The following is a 20,697-nucleotide window of genomic DNA, read 5'->3' on the forward strand; positions in this document are numbered from 1 at the left end:
AAATATTCTTCAAACAGGCAGAAGGGACAGGGGTGGAATCTAACAACGTTTGATGTTGTAATCTGGCTGTCAGTGTTTCACTGTTTAACAGTGATTGAGAGGAAATATTTATTAAATACTTTTGGCCAGCGCTCCCCAAGAGATCTTAAAATACTATGCACAAGCTTGCGCAACACGGTCTCCAAAGTTCCCAATCATCCTACAACTTGTTCTAGTTGTGAGATGTATATATACCCCGCCTAAAAATGTGCTTTAGACTTAGGGTGTTAATTCATATAGTCAATTTTTTATTTGTATTTTGGCCAACATTGAAATATTACAACTTGTGGTAAAAATTTGGTAAGAATAAATATGACTATATCTACCACTTATTTAGCTTAATTTGGTTGCTTCCTTGTCAACCACAATGCATCATGGGACATTATGCAAATGTATGTGTCAGCCCTGGGTTGGAGGGGGGAGAGGAACATGTTGTCAGCTGTGTGTGTGTGTGTGTGTGTGTGTGTGTGTGTGTGTGTGTGTGTGTGTGTGTGTGTGTGTGTGTGTGTGTGTGTGTGTGTGTGTCAACAATGCTCTTCTGCACTGGCATATACAGTATAGGTTTCCAGCCTTGTTTATATTAATATGTTTTGATTGAGAAGAGGTAAATACTCTAAGTTTAAGCTATTTGTTTTTGTTTGATTACATTGTAGTATGTCAGCCTGTCACTAATTCACTGTTTAAAACTGACGTGGCAGATTTTTTTTTTTTTTACTGAGAAGCAGTTCAGAAATAAATAAGCGTTTATAAAGTTATTTGACTTTTGTTTGATTACATTTATTTCACTGAATATCAATGATTAGAACACAAATTAAATTCGTCATACTTTTTGAACGGGTTAGATACCGTAAATTGGCCAATAATATCAGGTAGACAGGTATTACCATGTCTTTTTTCTTTATAAAGAAAGGTAAGACTGCAGTATTTGGGGGTGGGGAAAAAAAGTGACTTGACTTGGGACTTGACTTGCCTTAACTAAGGACTCGACTTGACTTGACTTGACTTGACAAAACCTGTGACTTGACTTGACTTGACTTGCCCAAAACAAAATGACTTGGGACTTGCTTGAGACTTGGACCAAATTACTTGGGACTTACTTGAGACTTGGACCGAAGTGACTTGGTCCCATGTCTGGGAAATCACATGGGGCTGTTTAAGAAGCCGATGGGAGCAGGAAGACATTTTGTTTGTTTGTGTCTGTTGGTTCTGCATTTTGGCAGCAGACTGAATCTGCGACCGGACGGGAGCAGCTCAAACTCGAGGCTCAGAGGGTGGCTCGCTCGGGTCAGCCAAGATTGACTGTGCCTCTTTCAAGGTCCTAGTTTTGTGCAGGCTATGAAGGTCATTTTAGAGCATTGTGAGCGATTTTGCTGCACACCTTCACAATACTGTGCAGTCGCTTCTTATTCTTGAGGGTAAGAGACCCATACCAGCACACAAACGAGAAAGTGAGAACCGATTTGATAAAACAAGAGTAAAACATTTTCATCAAAGTCCTGTCGACATTAAAATTCCGTAGCTTACGATAAAAGAACATGCGCTGATGTGCTTTCCGACACACGGCATCTACGTGAGGGTCAAAGGTCAGCTTAGCGTCTATTATCGTGTCGAGGTATTTGTACTGCTGTACAACCTCCACAGCCGGCTCATTGATAATGACAGAGGGGCTCTTTCTAAAATGAATGTGCATCTCTTTGGTCTTTGACACATATATCAAGGAAGGTATGGACGACTTACACCAGTCAATGAAGTCCTTCACTACAGGGCCGTGGTCAGGATCATCATTGTTGAGGAGCGACACTATGACGGAGTCGTCAGCAAATTTAATAATGTGACGCTTCTTAAAGTGTCTTTTGCACAGGTTTGTGTATAAAATGAATAAAAGTGCAGAGAGGACACACCCCTGGGGCGATCCAGTGGAGGAAAAGAGCACATCGGACAAAGTGCTGTTTACTCTCACGCTTTGTGATCCTGTCAGTTAAAAAGTTGATCAGCCAACATATCAGCCCAGGATCGATGTTAGTAGTAGTAGTAGTAGTAGTTAAAGTAGTCTTTAAAATACTTGCTAAAATATGAGGCTGGATGCAATTAAAAGCGGAAGAGGAAGTCAATAAAAAGCAGAGGCACAAAGCTCTTTGCACCTCTAGGTGGGTGTGGGACAGGTTTAAAAGAGTGTTTATTGCACCATCGACACCCCTGCTTGGCCTGTAGGCAAATTGAAGCGGGTCTAAGTTTTCCTGGACATATTATGTGATTTTTGGGGCGGCTTTTGGGGATTTTTGGGGCGGCTGTGGCTCAGGAGGTAGAGCAGGTCGTCCACTAATCGGAAGGTCGGTGGTTCGATCCCCGGCTCCTCCAGTCCGCATGTCGAAGTGTCCTTGGGCAAGACACTGAACCCCAAATTGCTCCCGATGGCTGTGCCAGCACCCTGCGTCGCAGCTGGCCGCCTTCGGTGTGTGAATGGGCGAATGTAGACACATTGTAAAGCCCTATATAAATGCAGTCCATTTACCATTTACCATTTTATATTATGGTATAAAATCACACACATTTAGGCTATTCTATGCATATCTCACTTTAATAACTAATGTTATATTTTTTCCCTTCCAGTCACTGAGCCTCCCCTGAAACTGCATGGAGCCCCCCTGGGGAGGCCCGCCTCCCACTCTGAAAACCTCTGATATAGATCATGACAATATCAAAAGGCACAATAAGGCCACTATAAACCCACCGTTGAATGCCACAGAGACACTACAAGCCCCTATAGGAATATGATGGTGATTTTCTATTAGGGTCTGCACTGCACACAAGCCAGCATGTACTGTAAACTATACTGTGACCCCACCCCACACGGTGGTGCAGCGGTAGCGCTTTCTCCTCACAGCAAGAAGGTCCTGGGTTCAATTCCCGCCCGGGACTCTCGTAACGGACAAGCCCGTCTTTTATTGTCACACGAACACCACAACACATGCATGCGGCCACAACACACTCATGCTGACGGTGGCCGGTGAAAAGTGTCCTCTGCATTTAACCCATCCAGGCATGTCCTTTCCTCCGAGGGGCAGGCCAGGAGCAGTGGTCGCTTTCTCGTACAGCGCCCGGGGACCAACTTTGGATGTTGTCGTCACTGGTCGGATGACGATGACGATCTGATCTTCTGCATGTTTTTAGTGGGGGGGGTTTTATACGGAGGAACCCCCTGGGGGGAACGCTGTGGGCGCTGAGGGTGTGTCCCCATTCCCATGTCTTCAGTGCCTACGCCCCCAGGTGGGGTTGTCAAAAAGTGCCCTTCCTGTGTGGAGTTTGCATGTTCTCTCTGTGCTCCCTTGGGGTTTCCTTTCCTACCAGATAGGAACCCCCCCCCCCCACACTAAAAAACAACATGCAAAAACCCTAACCCTAACTTACTGTGCTGTACTGTCCTCTGCTGACCCACAGAACCCTAACTTACTGTGCTGTACTGTCCTCTGCTGACCCACAGAACCCTAACTTACTGTGCTGTACTGTCCTCTGCTGACCCACAGAACCCTAACTTACTGTGCTGTACTGTCCTCTGCTGACCCACAGGGTTCCCTGGCTGTACCGCCACGTCCACAAAGTGCACCACCAGAACCACACGCCCTTCGCCCTGACGGCCCAGGACGCCAGCCCAGCGGAGCTGCTGTCCCTGCTGCTGCTGGCCCTGAGCAGCGCCTGGGCACTGGGCTGCCACCCTCTGAGCGAAGTCCTCTTCCACCTGCTCAACAGCTGGCTGGCGGTGGAGGACCACTGTGGCTACGACCTGCCCTGGGGCCTGCACAGGCTGCTGCCCTGCCTGGGAGGGGCCCCCCACCACCAGGCCCACCACGACCTGCAGCGGGGCAACTACGCCCCCTACTTCACGCACTGGGACCACCTCTGTGGCACGCACATGCACTAGTGCTGCGTGCACGCCCATGAGGAGAAGCCTTTCGGATTCGAATGACGGTTAAAAGCAGTGACGTGGAAAGTCACTTGCAGTGTTGGGGGTAACTCATTACAAAAGTAACATATTACATGTAATATATTACTCTTAGCAGTAACTCAATAATATAACTTATTACTTATAGGATTTCAGTAATATTATACCAGTTACTTTGTCAAGTAACTCAAGTTACAAATTGAGTAATTAAAAAAAAAATCAAAGTACATAAATGAAGATACAATCATTTCCCAATCAAACTGTGTTTTTATGCAAATAACCACTATAGATGACAATAACAAAGGAAAATAATAGGACATTTAGAATTTTGGATTCTTTACACTGACTTCCAAGATGGTTGAAAAAAATTTTTGGGATGGTTCCCGGGCGGCGATGTCATTCTGCCGCTGCTGTTATTTTGGTGAAAGGAACCCAAAAGCAGTGTAATAAGTAACGAGTTACTCTACACAGACAGTAATATTGTAAAGTAACTTAATACTTTCAAATGGAAGTAACTAGTAATATGTAGTGTATATATATGTAGTATACTTTGAATTTTTCTGAGGGGATCAGTTGCTCCTAATCAGCAGTTAACGCACATGCACTTAGTGAGGGACACATCATGTCATCAAACCAGCCGTCGCAATTTCAAACCACAAACAGCAACTCCAGCAACTAGCTGTCTCCTGCTGTGGCATTTTAAGAGGAGTCATTAAACAACCACACATTTCAAACTGCCCCCCTTTAGCCAATTGGCATGAACACAAACACCCCCCCCCCCCCCCTCTCTCTCTCTCTCTCTCTGAAGCCGTTTTCCCACATGCGCTTTGTACCGCTAAATGACCGGAAGGTGGTCTAATGCCTGCATGTGAGAAAGTCGTCGTGCCGGTATAAGCGCGACCCCGTCATCGCGGAGATTTCACCAGTTTGGAGCCAGTCAGAAGAGCGGTATGCTCTTAAGGGGACGCAAGTGGAAACGGGTCCAGTCATTTTCCGCGACAGCGGTCCTTCAATCATGGGCGAGGTGTAGCCTACACACGTTGCTTAATGTTCCAGCGGGCATAATCTAATCATTCGCGCACATTAAAGCAAACTGGCGAAATGATCTTGTGATAGCCTAATAAGAGCAGTATGTCAGCTTGCTGATTTCCGAAGGCAACCCCGGACACATCAAACGAAGCCAGTCTGTAAAAAGTGCTTCAACGCGACGCAGGTGAACGGATAAACATCGAACCAGCAACTATTTCTCTCAGACACGGATCCCAACTTCTTCAAAGTGCATCATCTAATCATTCGCGCACATCAAAGCAAACTACTTCCACATTCCGCTTCGTGCATTTGCTTTCTCTACATACATACAAGCGTTGAGCAGCTTGCAAGCCTCTGCCATTCTCGCTGTGTGTCTGTCCTGTGTGGCTGCTGCTCTCGAGCAGAGAGGGGAGGGGGTAAATCGGCTGTGTTTATTACGCTGGCGGCTTGACGCTGCTCTTAAGTCAAACGAGTGTGATTTATTGTGTGACAACTGACAAGCGAACTTATTTCGAGTTTTGCCGACCCCCCAAATAAGCTCCCCCTCCCCCCAACATACAGGCAAATTCGCTGATAGATTCCCACATGCGCGAGCCAAAGTGTGAAGGGAAATGTCCGATATTGACTTACAGGTAATTTTCCGGTACGCATGTGGGAAAACGGCTTCACACACACACACACCTGTCCTCCATGCCAAATTTCAGCATCCTAGAGCGAAAACTGTGCCCGCTCAGTGGCGGTGAACTTTTTGTAGACCGACCAACCGACAAGAGTGACTTATAGAGCTGCTGGTCGCAGCTAAAAATGACTTGTTTGTTGATTCTTTTTTCAAATTATGATGTGAGAATTCAGCAAGTCTGAACAATCAGAGTCCGTGGGTCACCTGGACGTGGGTCACCTGGACGTGGGTCACCTGGACGTGGGTCACCTGGACGCGGCCTTTGAAAGGTGGAAGCTGGTATCAGGATGTGAACGCAGCACGAGGTGACGAGACGAGATACAAGAAGAAGGACGTGCAGTGAAACGATGGACGAGTGTCTGAACTCATGAGAAACCCTTTTGTCCTCTGTACTTGGGTGTGTTTTCGAATGGGCGTTTGTTTGCTCTCGTGGTATGTAGGTAGGCGTAAAGCGGCAAACATGTGAGAGATGCATTGTGGACACTGGACAGTGCTAGTCATATGTAGATGGTAAATGGACTGCATTTATATAGCGCCTTTATCCAAAGCGCTTTACAATGTGCCTACATTCACCCATTCACACACCGAGGGCGGCCAGCTGCCACGCAGGGTGCTGGCACAGCCAAGTTGGGGTTCAGTGTCTTGCCCGAGGACACTTCGACATGCAGACTGGAGGAGCCGGGGATCAAACCACCGACCTTCTGGTTGGTGGACAACGCGCTCTACCTCACAGCGGCACGTGGCTCAGAAACAGAACAGCTCCAGGTTGTACAACATGCTGATATGAAAGATTAGTGCTTAGTTTCTCTAATCCAAATATTGATATAACTGCCTAGAGTCTAGACAGTTATATCATTTATCATATAACCATAGGTTTCTTTTTTAAGTGAGTAGTATTACTCTTTAGCCAAAGCTGTTGCAATTTGTGACATAAATGTGTGACTAAATTGTCTCGATAAATCATTTTGTAAATAATTGCAATTGTAATTTTATGTATGGTAATAGCCGACTGTTGTTAAGGGTTTCCTTTTCACACACATCATGCTTCATCAGACCTTTGGTGTCCAGGCACATGGATGAGACAACCCAAGTGCTTGTCTTGGGTTCAGCTTTCTGTTTTGATGCTGTGGTTGGTGACTTGTCCTGACCTTATTAAATGGTTCCTTGGGATTTCAGGGAGAAACCAAAACCAGATGTTTTCTTACTGCGCTCTTTCTATTTTTTCGACCCAAGCAGCATATCCACTAACAACCCATTCTCACTCCCGAGTCGTCAAATACCGACGTTCGGTCAGGGACCCTTGTCTTGTCGTCACTTCCTGAAGAGAAAGATAGCGCCCCCTCTGGTCAGAAAGCAACGATGCGGGCAGGGGAGAACTGCGCGGAGGAGGAGGTGGACTTGTTTGCCCGGGAGGAGGAGGAGGACTGTGTGTGCCTGGGAATGCGTGTTGGGGAGGGGGGCTTCAGGGGAAGGGGCACAAGCCCCCCCCCCAACCGAGTGATGACCAGTGCCTAAACCCAAACCCCCTCACCCCCCCTCTGCAACCCCATCCGCAACCCCCTCCTCCCAGCAGCAACCAAGTACTCCTCCTCCACACAGTCCTCCCCTGCTCTCTGACCAGAGGGGACGACCTTTCTCTTCGGGATGTGATGACAAGACAAGGGTTGCTGACCACAGCAGTATTTGGTGAGTTGAGAGCCAGAGTGTGTGCAATTCAGTTGCAGTAGCATCCTCATGACACTACTTTGTTTTCTTTCTCTTTTTAAGTCTCTTCATTAGGTGCTGAGGACAGGAAGTGTATATAGACCAAATCAGCGGGGATGTTTACATTTACTTCCGGTTACCCCTGGGGTCCACACATCATAATGGCGGTGAACGGCACAAACTTGTTGACGTGTTGAAGACAAAAACAGACAAAGAAGACAAAAATGGTTCGTTCGTGTTGTGTTGTTGTTTAATATCATTCATAACAACACTTTCACTAACGTTAGTGGAGACGAGACTAGCTCATTTACCTGTTGGACCAGACCAGACCAGACTTGAAGCTAAATTAAATTAACGTGGCGTCAGTAGCTCTGTCTGTAACGTTAACGAGTCTGCAAAAAAACAGCGAGTTTGACAGTTGTAAACAAACGTTATTAGCTAGCGAACACTACATAAAACAAACACAGAAGAAAGGCTAGATACGTCGGACAAGCATGTTTACCAACCGTTTAAACATTTAAATTGAAAGTAGTCGGCCGAAAACAACGAGAGGGTTTGACAGCATTTATTTGACAACACGCAAATTTGAACCTGCCGCCTTCCCGAAGTGGTATGCAGAAGTAATGTTGTTTACATGGTGACGTCACGGTGATTTGGTCTATATACTGTACATTACAATGACATCACTCTGTAGGAGACAGGAAGTGTATACTGTACATTACAATGACATCACTCTGTAGGAGACAGGAAGTGTATACTGTACATTACAATGACATCACTCTGTAGGAGACAGGAAGTGTATACTGTACATTACAATGACATCACTCTGTAGGAGACAGGAAGTGTATACTGTACATTATAATGACATCACTCTGTAGGAGTCAGGAAGTGTATACTGTACATTACAATGACATCACTCTGTAGGAGACAGGAAGTGTATACTGTACATTACAATGACATCACTCTGTAGGAGACAGGAAGTGTATACTGTACATTATAATGACATCACTCTGTAGGAGTCAGGAAGTGTATACTGTACATTATAATGACATCACTCTGTAGGAGTCAGGAAGTGTATACTGTACATTACAATGACATCACTCTGTAGGAGACAGGAAGTGTATACTGTACATTACAATGACATCACTCTGTAGGAGACAGGAAGTGTATACTGTACATTACAATGACATCACTCTGTAGGAGACAGGAAGTGTATACTGTACATTACAATGACATCACTCTGTAGGAGACAGGAAGTGTATACTGTACATTACAATGACAGCACTCTAAGCGGGTGAAGAAATGTCCAGGTAAAATAAGATTGAGGATTAAGAGATGCATACAATTTGAAATAGAACAAGCAACAGGCAAAAAGGAAAAGGGCTGCGTTTCCCAACAAAGAAGCTTCTTAAGGAGTTAAGAAGGCTCCAAAGAAGTGTGTCCCAAATGCCTTCTTAACAGCCTTCTTAACACATCGCTAAAGAAGGCTCTTAAGAAGGGTTCTGTGAAAGGTGCTATATAAATCCACAACATTCTTATTATAAAAGGAATCCATTCTGATTAGAGGAATATAGCCTACGGTAAAACATTTAAAACACAAGTAACCATATTACATAGAGGAGAGATTTTCAAGTGTTCCCCAATTTTAAACACTAAAGGGTGCATGAAAGAAAGGAAAAAGGGAAAAACACAACAGTGGACACTATATTATTATCTCCTTTTGCGGCTGAATCTGCGAGTGTTTCGTCGTTAAGAAGGTGTTAAGAATGCCCCAGACCCTTCTTACAAAACCTTCTTAACGAAAGATCATCTTAGGCTAAGAAGCAATCGGGAAACGCGTTGGCTTCTTACGGAAGCCTTAAGAAGGGTCAAAGAAGCTTCTTAGCGCTAAGAAGCTTTTGGGAAACGCAGCCAATATCATTTACATTGTGATTGGTAGTGTTCAGAAAAAATTAAATAAAATCAGGGGAACAGACACACACACACACACACACACACACAAAATATAATAAACAATTGTGAAGAAATAATAATACTGGCAACAGGAGAGATATGTAAGATTACAGTACAGCATGGATGATACCGCATCCTATCAAGCCCCCTGAGCTGGATGAGACAATTCTTGAGGTAGATGAGACAGACTTCCCACTTCTGCTGAGAAGACGACCATTTCACAAGAAGTGGTTCCCACATTTTCAGCAAGACATTTTCTTCATTGGCCAGTTTATATCGACGGCCTTCCATATGAAGCGCGTTACCAAACTCGCTCAGCCATTGGTGGAACGTCGTGGGGCTGGACTCCGATTTCCATTGTTGTCAAAAGAGGCGTTTGGCCAGCAGAGTAGTACCTACAGAGCGAGATGGCCTGCAATGCGCAGTGTGTTCACTGGCAGCCCCCAAACATGGCGAGGAAGGGGTCTGGAGTAACGCTTTCACTGTAAGCCTTTGAATATAGAGAGCAGAAGGAGCAGAGCTTGGGACATGCCCCAGCTGAGGAGCCAGCGTAGAGAGCAGAAGGAGCAGAGCTTGGGACATGCCCCAGCTGAGGAGCCAGCATAGAGAGCAGAAGGAGCAGAGCTTGGGACATCGCCCCAGCTGAGGAGCCAGCGTGATGCTTTGTTTTCTCACCTCACTTACTGTCAGCATGCCTTAGTTAACAGTCATGCTTTTATCAGCGGGGAAGAACGGGAGCAAAGAGCTTCAGGTTGCACAAGCTTCCTGCACTTCATCACGGCAGATAGGGAGTGTGAGTTACCATGGGAGCGCTGGGACTACTCCAAAACACTCCAAAAACAACTGGAGCACAACATTTCCTAGGCTATGAAACCCAAAAAATATATATAATTTTTTTTCTTACGATTTTTCTCCTATTTTCTCTGCCCTTTACCAATTGTACTTGACCAATTCCCCCTGCTGTCCTGGAGGAGAGTTGTAGACTAACTGTTAGCACATGCTTCCTCCCACATGACTAAACTGGGGTCCACCCGCTATGCCGACCACCCGCAATGCCGACCACCCGCAATGCCGACCTTAGGTTTAGGCGTGGAAGGTGGGAGATGTTAGGTTTTTAGGGTTAGGGTCTGGGGGAGGTTAGGTTTAGGCGCTGGGGGAGGTTATGTTTAGGCGTGGGGACTGGGAGAGCTTAGCTCCAGCCGGTCCACACCGACACGCTGCACGCCGCCTCGCTCAGCTGGTTCTGCTTGTGGGCTATCGGCATTGTGGCCTGTCGGCACTGCGGCCTGTCGGCACATAGATGCGGCACCGACTAAACTAGACCTTCTATGACTAAACTAGACCTACTACTCTACATACATGACTAAACTAGACCTTCTACATACATGACTAAACTAGACATACTACTCTACATACATGACTAAACTAGACCTTCTACATACATGACTAAACTAGACCTACTACTCTACATACATCACTAAACTAGACCTACTACTCTACATACATGACTAAACTAGACCTACTACTCTACATACATCACTAAACTAGACCTACTACTCTACATACATAACTAAACTAGACCTTCTACATACATGACTAAACTAGACATACTACTCTACATACATGACTAAACTAGACCTTCTACATACATGACTAAACTAGACCTACTACTCTACATACATCACTAAACTAGACCTACTACTCTACATACATCACTAAACTAGACCTACTACTCTACATACATCACTAAACTAGACCTACTACTCTACATACATAACTAAACTAGACCTTCTACATACATGACTAAACTAGACATACTACTCTACATACATGACTAAACTAGACCTTCTACATACATGACTAAACTAGACCTACTACTCTACATACATGACTAAACTAGACCTACTACTCTACATACATGACTAAACTAGACCTACTACTCTACATACATAACTAAACTAGACCTTCTACATACATGACTAAACTAGACATACTACTCTACATACATGACTAAACTAGACCTTCTACATACATGACTAAACTAGACATACTACTCTACATACATGACTAAACTAGACCTTCTACATACATCACTAAACTAGACCTACTACTCTACATACATGACTAAACTAGACCTACTACTCTACATACATCACTAAACTAGACCTACTACTCTACATACACAGCTATGATGTATCTTTCTTAACTAGACCTACTAGTCTACATACATGACTAAATTAGACCTACTACTCTACATACATGACTGAACTAGACCTACTACTCTACATACATCACTAAACTAGACCTACTACTCTACATACATGACTAAACTAGACCTACTACTCTACATACATGACTAAACTAGACCTACTACTCTACATACATAACTAAACTAGACCTACTACTCTACATACATGACTGAACTAGACCTACTACTCTACATACATGACTGAACTAGACCTACTACTCTACATACATCACTAAACTAGACCTACTACTCTACATACATGAATGAACTAGACCTACTACTCTACATACATCACTAAACTAGACCTACTACTCTACATACATGACTAAATTAGACCTACTACTCTACATACATGACTGAACTAGACCTACTACTCTACATACAGTACATCACTAAACTAGACCTACTACTCTACATACATGACTAAACTAGACATACTACTCTACATACATGACTAAACTAGACCTACTACTCTACATACATAACTAAACTAGACCTACTACTCTACATACATAACTAAACTAGACCTACTACTCTACATACATGACTAAACTAGACCTACTACTCTACATACATGACTAAACTAGACATACTACTCTACATACATAACTAAACTAGACCTACTACTCTATGGCTAATTTGTAATCAGACACATAATGAGAGCAGTAGACTAGCTGTCATTTGAATGAAACGGGATGTTTTTCTTGGGTCTCCGGTGAGTAAACGTGTGATGGTCGTTCATGTTTCTTTGTGGGTTTCAAAGGTCAAGCACAGCACCCTGATATTCCTGTGAACCGCGGTGAACATCTGCTTCTCGTCACTTGGTTAGTGGGTTTTCGGGAATTTCACAATCATATTCTCTATGATGATTAAATGATCTGAGCCGAGTACAAATGATTACATTTTGGTGGTGCGGTGTATGGACGACAAGAGCGGATTGGGCAACTGCACCTTCGGTGGGAACAGAAGAGGCTCGAGGAGAGAGTGAGAGACGCGGTGTTGCCATGAGATGGTGCCGATAAGCATGTGACCCAAAACGGAAACAATCAGGGCCTATTAGAGTGTCTACGTCAGAGTCAGGACAGGACACACATGTCGCTCGGGATGACACACCAAAACATACACGTTCACACAGCGAGGCACGCCCCACTTGAAGCTGCAGACGTCAGATTGAATGCACAGCTAGGGTTGTGTACGTGGGGAAACGGTGTCAAGCCAGTTTATTTATTTGCAGTGTTGGGGGTAACTCATTACAAAAGTAATGTAATATATTACTTTTAGTAGTAACTCAGTAATATAACTCATTACAATATGATTTCAGTAATATTATAGCCTACCAGTTACTCTGTCAAGTAACACAAGTTACAAATTGAGTTACTTCAAAAAAAAATCAAAGCACATTATTTAAATAAAGATGCAATCATTTCCTAATCAAATTGTGTTTTCATGCAAATAACCACTATAGATGACAATAACAAAGGAAAAGGATAACATTTTAGAATTTTGGACTGTTTACACTGACTTCAAGAGGGTTTAAATTATCTTTCGGGATGGTTCCGGGGCTACTGCAGTTATTTTGGTTAAAGTAATGCAAAAGTAGTGTTATAAGTAATTAGTTACTCTACACAGACAGTAATATTGTTAAGTAACTTATTACTTTCAAATTAAAGTAACTAGTAATATGTAGTATACATTTTGAAAGTAACTTGCCCAACACTGTTTATTTGTCGTTATGCGTTTTCCCCACGTTGACGTGTAATCTCACTAACATGTAGGCTAAACTTTCCACAGACTCGAGCAGAAGCGGAGAGATGACTGCTCATGACAGCAGGATTAAAGTTCTTAGTCGCTATGACGGATTTCCGTCAATTGGAGTCAGATATGAAATGTGAAAATTAGGCCTACACAAAAATGCAAGCCCCTATGTATAAGCTATTATCTTATTTTTTACTTCATAAAAATGACAACATATATTGTGATTTATTATAGCCACTAATTTGCATTATGATATTGGAACCTATAACATGCTGATTCAGCCTGGAACACAATTCATGCATCATTACTGGGTGTTTGGGAACTGTCTGCCTTTTTGTTACATGAAAACCTATTAGCGTCTGCACGGCGGAAAAAAGCAGACATTTTAAAAAGGCCGAAATAGCTAAAATAGGCCTGGAAAAAATGTCAGTCAGAAGATTATTATTATTATTAGTATTATTATTAGTATTATTATTATTATTATTAATAGTATTATTATTACTATTATTATTATTATTATTATTATTATTACTATTATTAGTATTATTAGTATTATTATTTTTTTGCTTTAATCCCTGTGACAGTGCTGTCCCATTAGGTTTGTCCAGCTGTGTTCTTCGACCCATAGCAACACGAGGGAGAGAAAGCACCAGAGATGGGAAAAGTACACACATTATTTACTTAAGTAGAAGTACAGTTCCTTGTGTAAAAAAAAAAAGGACTGATAGGCTAAAAGTAGCTAGAAGTACTGATTCAATTTGTTTACTTAAGTGAAGAAAAAGAAAAAAAAAGGACAGGCTCTGAACTACTTAGTAACAAAGTATTTGCACTTAGTTACTTCCCATCTCTGGAAAGCACAGATCACCCGTCCTTATCATTGGAGCAAATGTTAAAGACTTCCCATTTCATCATAATCCCCTAAATGTTTGCCATTCAGTGACACAGGCCAGATTCACATTTCTTCTTCCGCCGTTTTGTAAATATTCAATTAGTGAGCCTCACACACGCAGTAATTGGCCGAGGTCGTCCGATCGCCCTCTCTGGTCTGCAGCTATTTTTAGACGACCGCCGCCCTCATCTTACACGAGAGGTCAGAGGTCAGTCACTACCCGGCTTGTTTGCTCTCTGAGACATATCTGTGCACTTGTCCTTACTGCTCCACTGACAAAGACTTGTCTTTGAAGTGTCTGTTCACAGCCGCCGTCGCTGTAACAAGCCGCTTAACCGTAACACACAATGTCCACTGCTTGTAGATGAGAGCTGCACGCACGTGCAGGTCACAAGTCACATTTTTAATGGTATGGCATCCAACTATCTGATCCAATAAAGTCATTTCGTAAGCTGAGAGAGGATATACCAGTAACATTACATAATAGCGTAATCGTTATTTTGTATCAATGCTATTCCATTATTACATAATAGTTATTTTTGTATCGATGCCATTATGGCCATTAGCAACATACCCACTGTCACACCTCACCCTTCTTTCCTCTTACATCCAAGCCAGGTTTCAACAGACAGTATAAGCAAGCAAGCAACCAAATAGCACCCCAAACTTGCACCAGATCATCTGTTTTGAATTGCAAAACTGTGTAGAGCAGAGGTTTTCAAAGTGGGAGGCAGGCCTCCCCAGGGGGGCTCCAAGCAGTTTCAGGGGAGGCTCAGTGAATTATGGAACTGAGAAAACATTACATTAGTTATCAAAAGGAGATCACATAGATTAGCCTAAATGTATGATTTGGTTAAAGAGATAGTAAAGAGATATAGCCTAGTAATTTGGGGGAATTTGACAATTTTTCCCATATGCACTTGCCCAGAATCAGAAACTAATAAATGCCTTCAGACAGCCCTTTTTTTTAATGTATTTGGTATAGTCTGAAATATGCCAAACCACAATATCAGGCTATCTTGGTGCAATTGCAGAGCATCTATGGGATCAAATAACATAATCATAATCCCATAGGCATCTAGAAATTGAGCGAGGGGGATGTCTCTTTCCAAGCTTTGTCTGGCGGGAGGCCCACAGTCTCAGACTTTGAAAGCCCCTGGTGTAGATAAATTATTCTTTGGGGGTTCGGGGTGTTGTTCATGCAGACTATATTTATTGTATTATATGTTTTGGCCTTCATGCCTGTCAAGTGCGTGCTGTGTTGGAGAGCGAAGTGCGTTTCCTGTTTCTGTCCCCCATAATAACCTCTGTGTTTGGACACGGGTTGCGCAACGAGCCCTCTGAAGCAGAGAGAAAAGCAGCCTGCATCATCTCACTGCAGACATTTACAATGTACCACATGCACAGCGCTCCTAGTGCAGCGCAGCCCTGTGGTGGTGTATGTAGGCTACCATGTTTTCTGAGATACATGCTGTGTCTTTAACTGAGCACTCTTGAAAGCCAACAGTTTACAATGCTACCCCTTACAGAAAAACCACATGAACTTCACACGTGCAAAAATCACTTGTGATCACATGCGATCACATGTGATTTTGCACATGTGCAATTTTCACATGTGAAAACATGTTAAATTGCACATGTGGAACACATGTGAAACATGTGCTTTGCCCATGGGAAGCGTGTGGTTTTGGAACGTTTTCACATGTGAAATGTGTGAAACCCATGTAAATCCCCATGTGATTACATGTGAAACCTATGTGATTACATGTGAAACCCATGTAAATGTTGTGGAAAACATGTTGCTATGTTTTCACATGTGAAATTCAACATGTGTCCACATGTTTCACCACATGTGGACACGTGGTGAAACGTGTACACATGTTTCACCACATATGAACCATATGAACCTCATGTGCTTTCTCTGTAAGGGACCGGCACCACCTGTTGCACATGTTCACTTGAATATTCTACACATTTGCTGCACAGATGGTGTGAAATTCTTGGTAACGTCACGTGCCAGATGCTGCACCTCCTCCTCACCTTTATTCTTGGAATGACATCTGCACCCTACTCTGTGCATTTTTGCTATCTCTTCTGCTCTCTCTATCGAAATGAGTTCCTCACGGGGGAACATTCAAGTCTCATCTTTCGTCTCCAAATGATGTGCCAGAGAACTAAAACAACAGAGAGCTAATACTGTACACATTTGAAGAATCTGATCTTTATCCTTTATTTACACAGTCGATGTGCGTTGGTACATAGAAAGAACAATGTAATACTTCTGCCGTCCAGATTAGAGTCCACATCCATATCAGATCCAGATAGCAGTGTGAAGGGCACAGAAAGGGACGCAGAGGCCACGTCTTGGCTTAGTTTTCTGTTTGCCGTTTCTTTTCGTAGGTTTTTTTTTTCCATCACCACTGTCTGCATCTGCTAGCTGTCAGTGATCCATTGTGTTCATTAGCGGGTCTTCCAGTCTGTTTCCCATGGCTCTGTGTTTGTGTCGTACATGAACTATGACCTGCCAGTTGATAATGTCCAACTGAATGATCTGAATGTCAGTTATGCGTTGTAACGTTGGTCCTGCCAACTTTCCGAGATCATGGAAAGTTTGGTTTGTTGTTGTCCTCGTGTGTAACAGTTACAGATGCTTTCATTCTCAAATTGTATTGTGGAAAAGAAACCGTGTGAAATTGATGGGGAACTTCATGGTGTCCCTTTGGAGGCTTAAAATACTCTTGTTAAATGATGTTTGTATTTCATTTTAAACCACAACATTTATAATCATCTTGATATGAGATTACCCCCGATTACATTTAACAGTGTGGCCAGAAAGTATGTCAACTTTCTATACAAGGGTCGGTGATCAATGACAAATTCTTAGATAAAAAAAAAAGCGTCTGAGATTCTTAGGAGTTAATCTTCGCTATTGTGAATTTGGTTACAATTGCTCTTCCTGAAGCGAGCAGGTCAAAGATACCAAACCTGCTCCACACAACATCAACTAGAACATTTTACATAGTTATCTACTCTTTGTTGTAAAAATCAATAAATTAGAACAATAAATAGTCTCTTTTTTAATTGACACGAGCAGCAGAGGTCAGTATCGAAAGGCTTGTCACAAAAGAAAAATAACTGCATCTCCATCGAGAAATCCGTAAAGGTAATCCGACAAGGTGCCCCCCTTTCTTCTCTTTGCTTCTGCCTCGAGATGAGAACAGTCCAAGCAGTCCATCTTTACCGTCAAACGTGAGGGACGACTGAACCGAGGAGCTGGAGACATGTTAGGCGTGCGTGGTGGTGCTACACTGTAGGTCAGTGAGTTGAGGAATTTGGACCCCCCCCCCCCCCCCTCCCCTTTGTCCGGTCCGCACTCTCCTATCCCACCGCCACCTCCCAGACTGCCGAGAATGGCGTCCGGTCCTCCAAGCCTGAGTGGCGGCGTACATGTTTCTCAACCCCGACACCTCGTTATCACTGCAGCCAGGGGGAAGGGGTGGGGGGGGGGGGGGGGGGGGGGAAGTGGGGGAGTGGGAGAGAGGCATGTGATTGGAGCTGAAGTGGGAATAGGAGGGTTGGGAGAGAGATAACCCCCTGCCCAGCACCTACGTATCATGAGGAGGCGGGGCCTGGGGGAAGCTGGGGGTCTAGTCAGGTTGCCTCGGGGAGGTGGTTTTACTGAGCCAGGCCACACGGAGTGCTGATTGTAGTTTGTGCATCCAGAGATAAGTGGAGAGGAAGACAGATGTCACAGGATCAGTGTCCAAACAGGAGGGAAGAGGACAGGGGGGAAACGACTGGCCCAACGGTTCCCACCAGCCCCAGCGCACACGGTAGGATGTGCTGTGCTGCTGTGTACGAATTCTTCAGGCTTTTTAGTGTCGCTGGTATAAGATACCTTAGCGTCGCTATTAACACGTTGACTGCAGATCTGCTGCACATTTCCATCCGTTCATCTCTCCAATGATGGCAACTGATATTGTTGAATAATGACTGTACAAGAAGAAATATTCCTTTTTTGTCTTGAACTCCAAAATATACATTTACAGACCACACTCATTTTTGTTTGGAGCATACATAGATTTTGTGAATGTGCATGTCCCAATGTCACTGAGTAAACCTCATAGAGATTGCAACAACAACAACAACTCCTCTTCTTCAGTGATGCAGAGCATTGGTTTATCTCCTTGTTCAGCTTATTGTTAGTTTTGTGTCCGGGATCCGTTCCTCTCATAGTAGTTACAGCGCAATGTCTCTGAAAAGCACGGACTATCTGCAGCCGCACTCGGCCACCACCATGCCCTCGAACTTGTACTTGTAGGTGACCACGCCCGTGTCGTCCAGGTAGAGCAGGGAGATGGGGTCCAGCTTGGTGGGCACGCAGCAGGCGCGCGCTGCCTTCTGAGGACTGTTGATGTTGACCAGGGTCTGGACGATCGCGTGTTTGGTGGGCGTGACGTGCTTCGTCAAGGGGAAAGTGCAAACACCGCTGCATTCGAAAGCGTCGTAACTCGTGGGCGCCAGGATCCAGCTGTCCCACCCGATGTCCTTGAACTCCACAAACAGAGATTGCTTCTTGCAGTGGTTGCCCTTGGCGTTGCGACGGATGCGGGACGTCGTGTCGTAGATCAGGTTGGAGCGCATTTGGGCGAAGGCCTCCTCATCCGGCTCCTCCCCTTCCTCTCCCTCCCTGCCCGGCTCCGCCCACAGCCCATTCAGGCCCATCCCCAGGTTGTCTTGGAGAACCATGTCCGACGTCTCGTGGTGAATCATCTCGTTCAGCTCGCGCCTGTCGTCGCGGTGGTCGCCGCTTTGGTCGTCTGAGAACACAATCAGCAGGGGCTTGTGTTTCTCCTCGGGGCTAGTGTCGATCTTCATGTCCCCCTCGGGTGGCCCGCCATCACTGTGGCCCTCGGCCATAGCCTCAACAGTATCCCCATTAGCCATGCTAGCATCTCCATTAGCCATGCTCGCAATGTGCACTTCCAACCTGTGCGTGGTGCCGGACAAGTCGGACCTGCGCCAGCGCTGCACGGTAGCGGTAAGATCAAAGGCCTCCCAGCCGTTGTCAGTGCCGTAGACCTGGCGTGAAGCCAACTCCAGCAGCTCTGTCCGCCCTCCGAATCCTCTGAATGCGTCTCCTCGCTCTGCGTTCTCGTCGGTCGTGTTGTTGTCGTCGTCTCCGTCGTGCGTCTCCAGCTCGTAGATGGTGACCTTGCGGTCGACCCCCGCGTAAAGGTGGCGGTCGGTCTGAACTAGCGTGTAGAGGCGGAGCTCGGCCGCTGTGATGCGTTCATGGTTTGGGACAGACACGTTGAAGAGGAGTGGGTGGTGCCTCGCTCCCCCAGCACCCACAACACTGGGAGATGAGTCTGGGGAAGAGAAATGACGGCCAGAGTTCAACTTCTGTACATTCTTTGTATAGTTTCTCTATTGAGGAACCTGTTTCAATAAACATGACCACCAGTCGATTTCATTTCTGCAATATAGTTTTTTTAAGGAATGAAATGCTAAATATAAATGTATTATAATCCGGGAACGTTTAACTGCTATTTTACTATACTTTCGATTTGTCTTTGTATTTAGGGTTTTTCCGACTGGAAATGAGAATAAACTTTTCATGCAAGTACTGCCTTACAAAGGCAAAGAGCAGTAACAAGCAACAAGGTCATGGCAAGGATTTCAATTTGATATCTACAAAAACTTTGTTCATAATATGCAAGCATATACATGAACAGTTCACTTCTGTACTAGTACTACTACTGCTCTCTACTACTACTGTGCTTTTGTCTGGACAGTTACACTGAAGTATTTCCCCCCAGTTTCACTACTTGTGCAGTTACTGCACTTTGAACTTGTTTGGCAAATACAATGAGTACATTTTAATTAATATTCATACATGCAAACTTGAGCATTCATTAATCTTAATATCAGAGAGCTAAAGGATTGTACAAATTGTCAATACTTCCACGCACATTAGGAAAATATTTAAGATCTTTTCGAAAAACCTAAAAACAATCAACAAGAAAAAAAGCAGAGGTCCTTCTACCTTCATTTTTGAAGCTGCGGATGATGTTGGCGGTGGGCATTGCCGTGCGGTCGTTAGCGAAGCGGTTGTACAGCTCCATCATGTACTCTGGAGGCTCCACGCGCATGCTTCCCAGAGGCTGGGCTGGGGGCCCCAGGCCGGACAGGTTGAACGTCTGGAGGAACTGCTCCTTCAGGCTCTCCAGCAAGCTCTGCATGTCCATATCACTGTCCTGCTCCAGCAGCGAGGGGTCCACCACCCCTCCGTGTCCGTCCCCCAGCCCCGGGGCCGGCCGCTGCCTCTGCAGGCTGTGCGAGATGGGGTTGCCCTGTCCGCAGAGAGGCCCCTGGAGGAGCAGCATGGGAAGCAGCAAGAACAAAGTCTTGGAGGAGGTGCAGACGGTTCCCAATTTAGAGACCCAAACGCTCGCCAT

The 20,697-nt window shown here is 44.6% G+C and overlaps 2 protein-coding genes across 2 annotated transcripts in view; one reads left to right on the forward strand and one right to left on the reverse strand.

Annotated features, from left to right (window-relative positions):
- Positions 1–3,994, forward strand: part of ch25hl3 (cholesterol 25-hydroxylase like 3) — a gene marked incomplete at its 5' end in the record, with an annotated part of 29,874 nt that extends 25,880 nt beyond the window's left edge. Inside the window, one exon of the mRNA XM_083645429.1 lies at positions 3,607–3,994. Within this exon, the coding sequence (XP_083501555.1) occupies positions 3,607–3,958 (352 nt within the window). The 3' untranslated portion in view covers positions 3,959–3,994. The remainder of the gene's footprint in view (positions 1–3,606) is intronic.
- Positions 3,995–18,505: 14,511 nt separating this feature from the next.
- On the reverse strand, positions 18,506–20,697 carry bmp10 (bone morphogenetic protein 10; the record flags this gene model as incomplete). The annotated part of the gene is made up of 2 exons (XM_083645223.1): positions 18,506–19,608; positions 20,286–20,697. The coding sequence occupies 2 exons, from the start codon at positions 20,695–20,697 to the stop codon at positions 18,506–18,508; spliced, it is 1,515 nt and encodes a 504-aa protein (XP_083501349.1).

The sequence above is a fragment of the Poromitra crassiceps genome (genome assembly GCF_964638095.1).
Source record: "Poromitra crassiceps genome assembly, chromosome: 10".
Taxonomy (NCBI): domain Eukaryota; kingdom Metazoa; phylum Chordata; class Actinopteri; order Beryciformes; family Melamphaidae; genus Poromitra; species Poromitra crassiceps.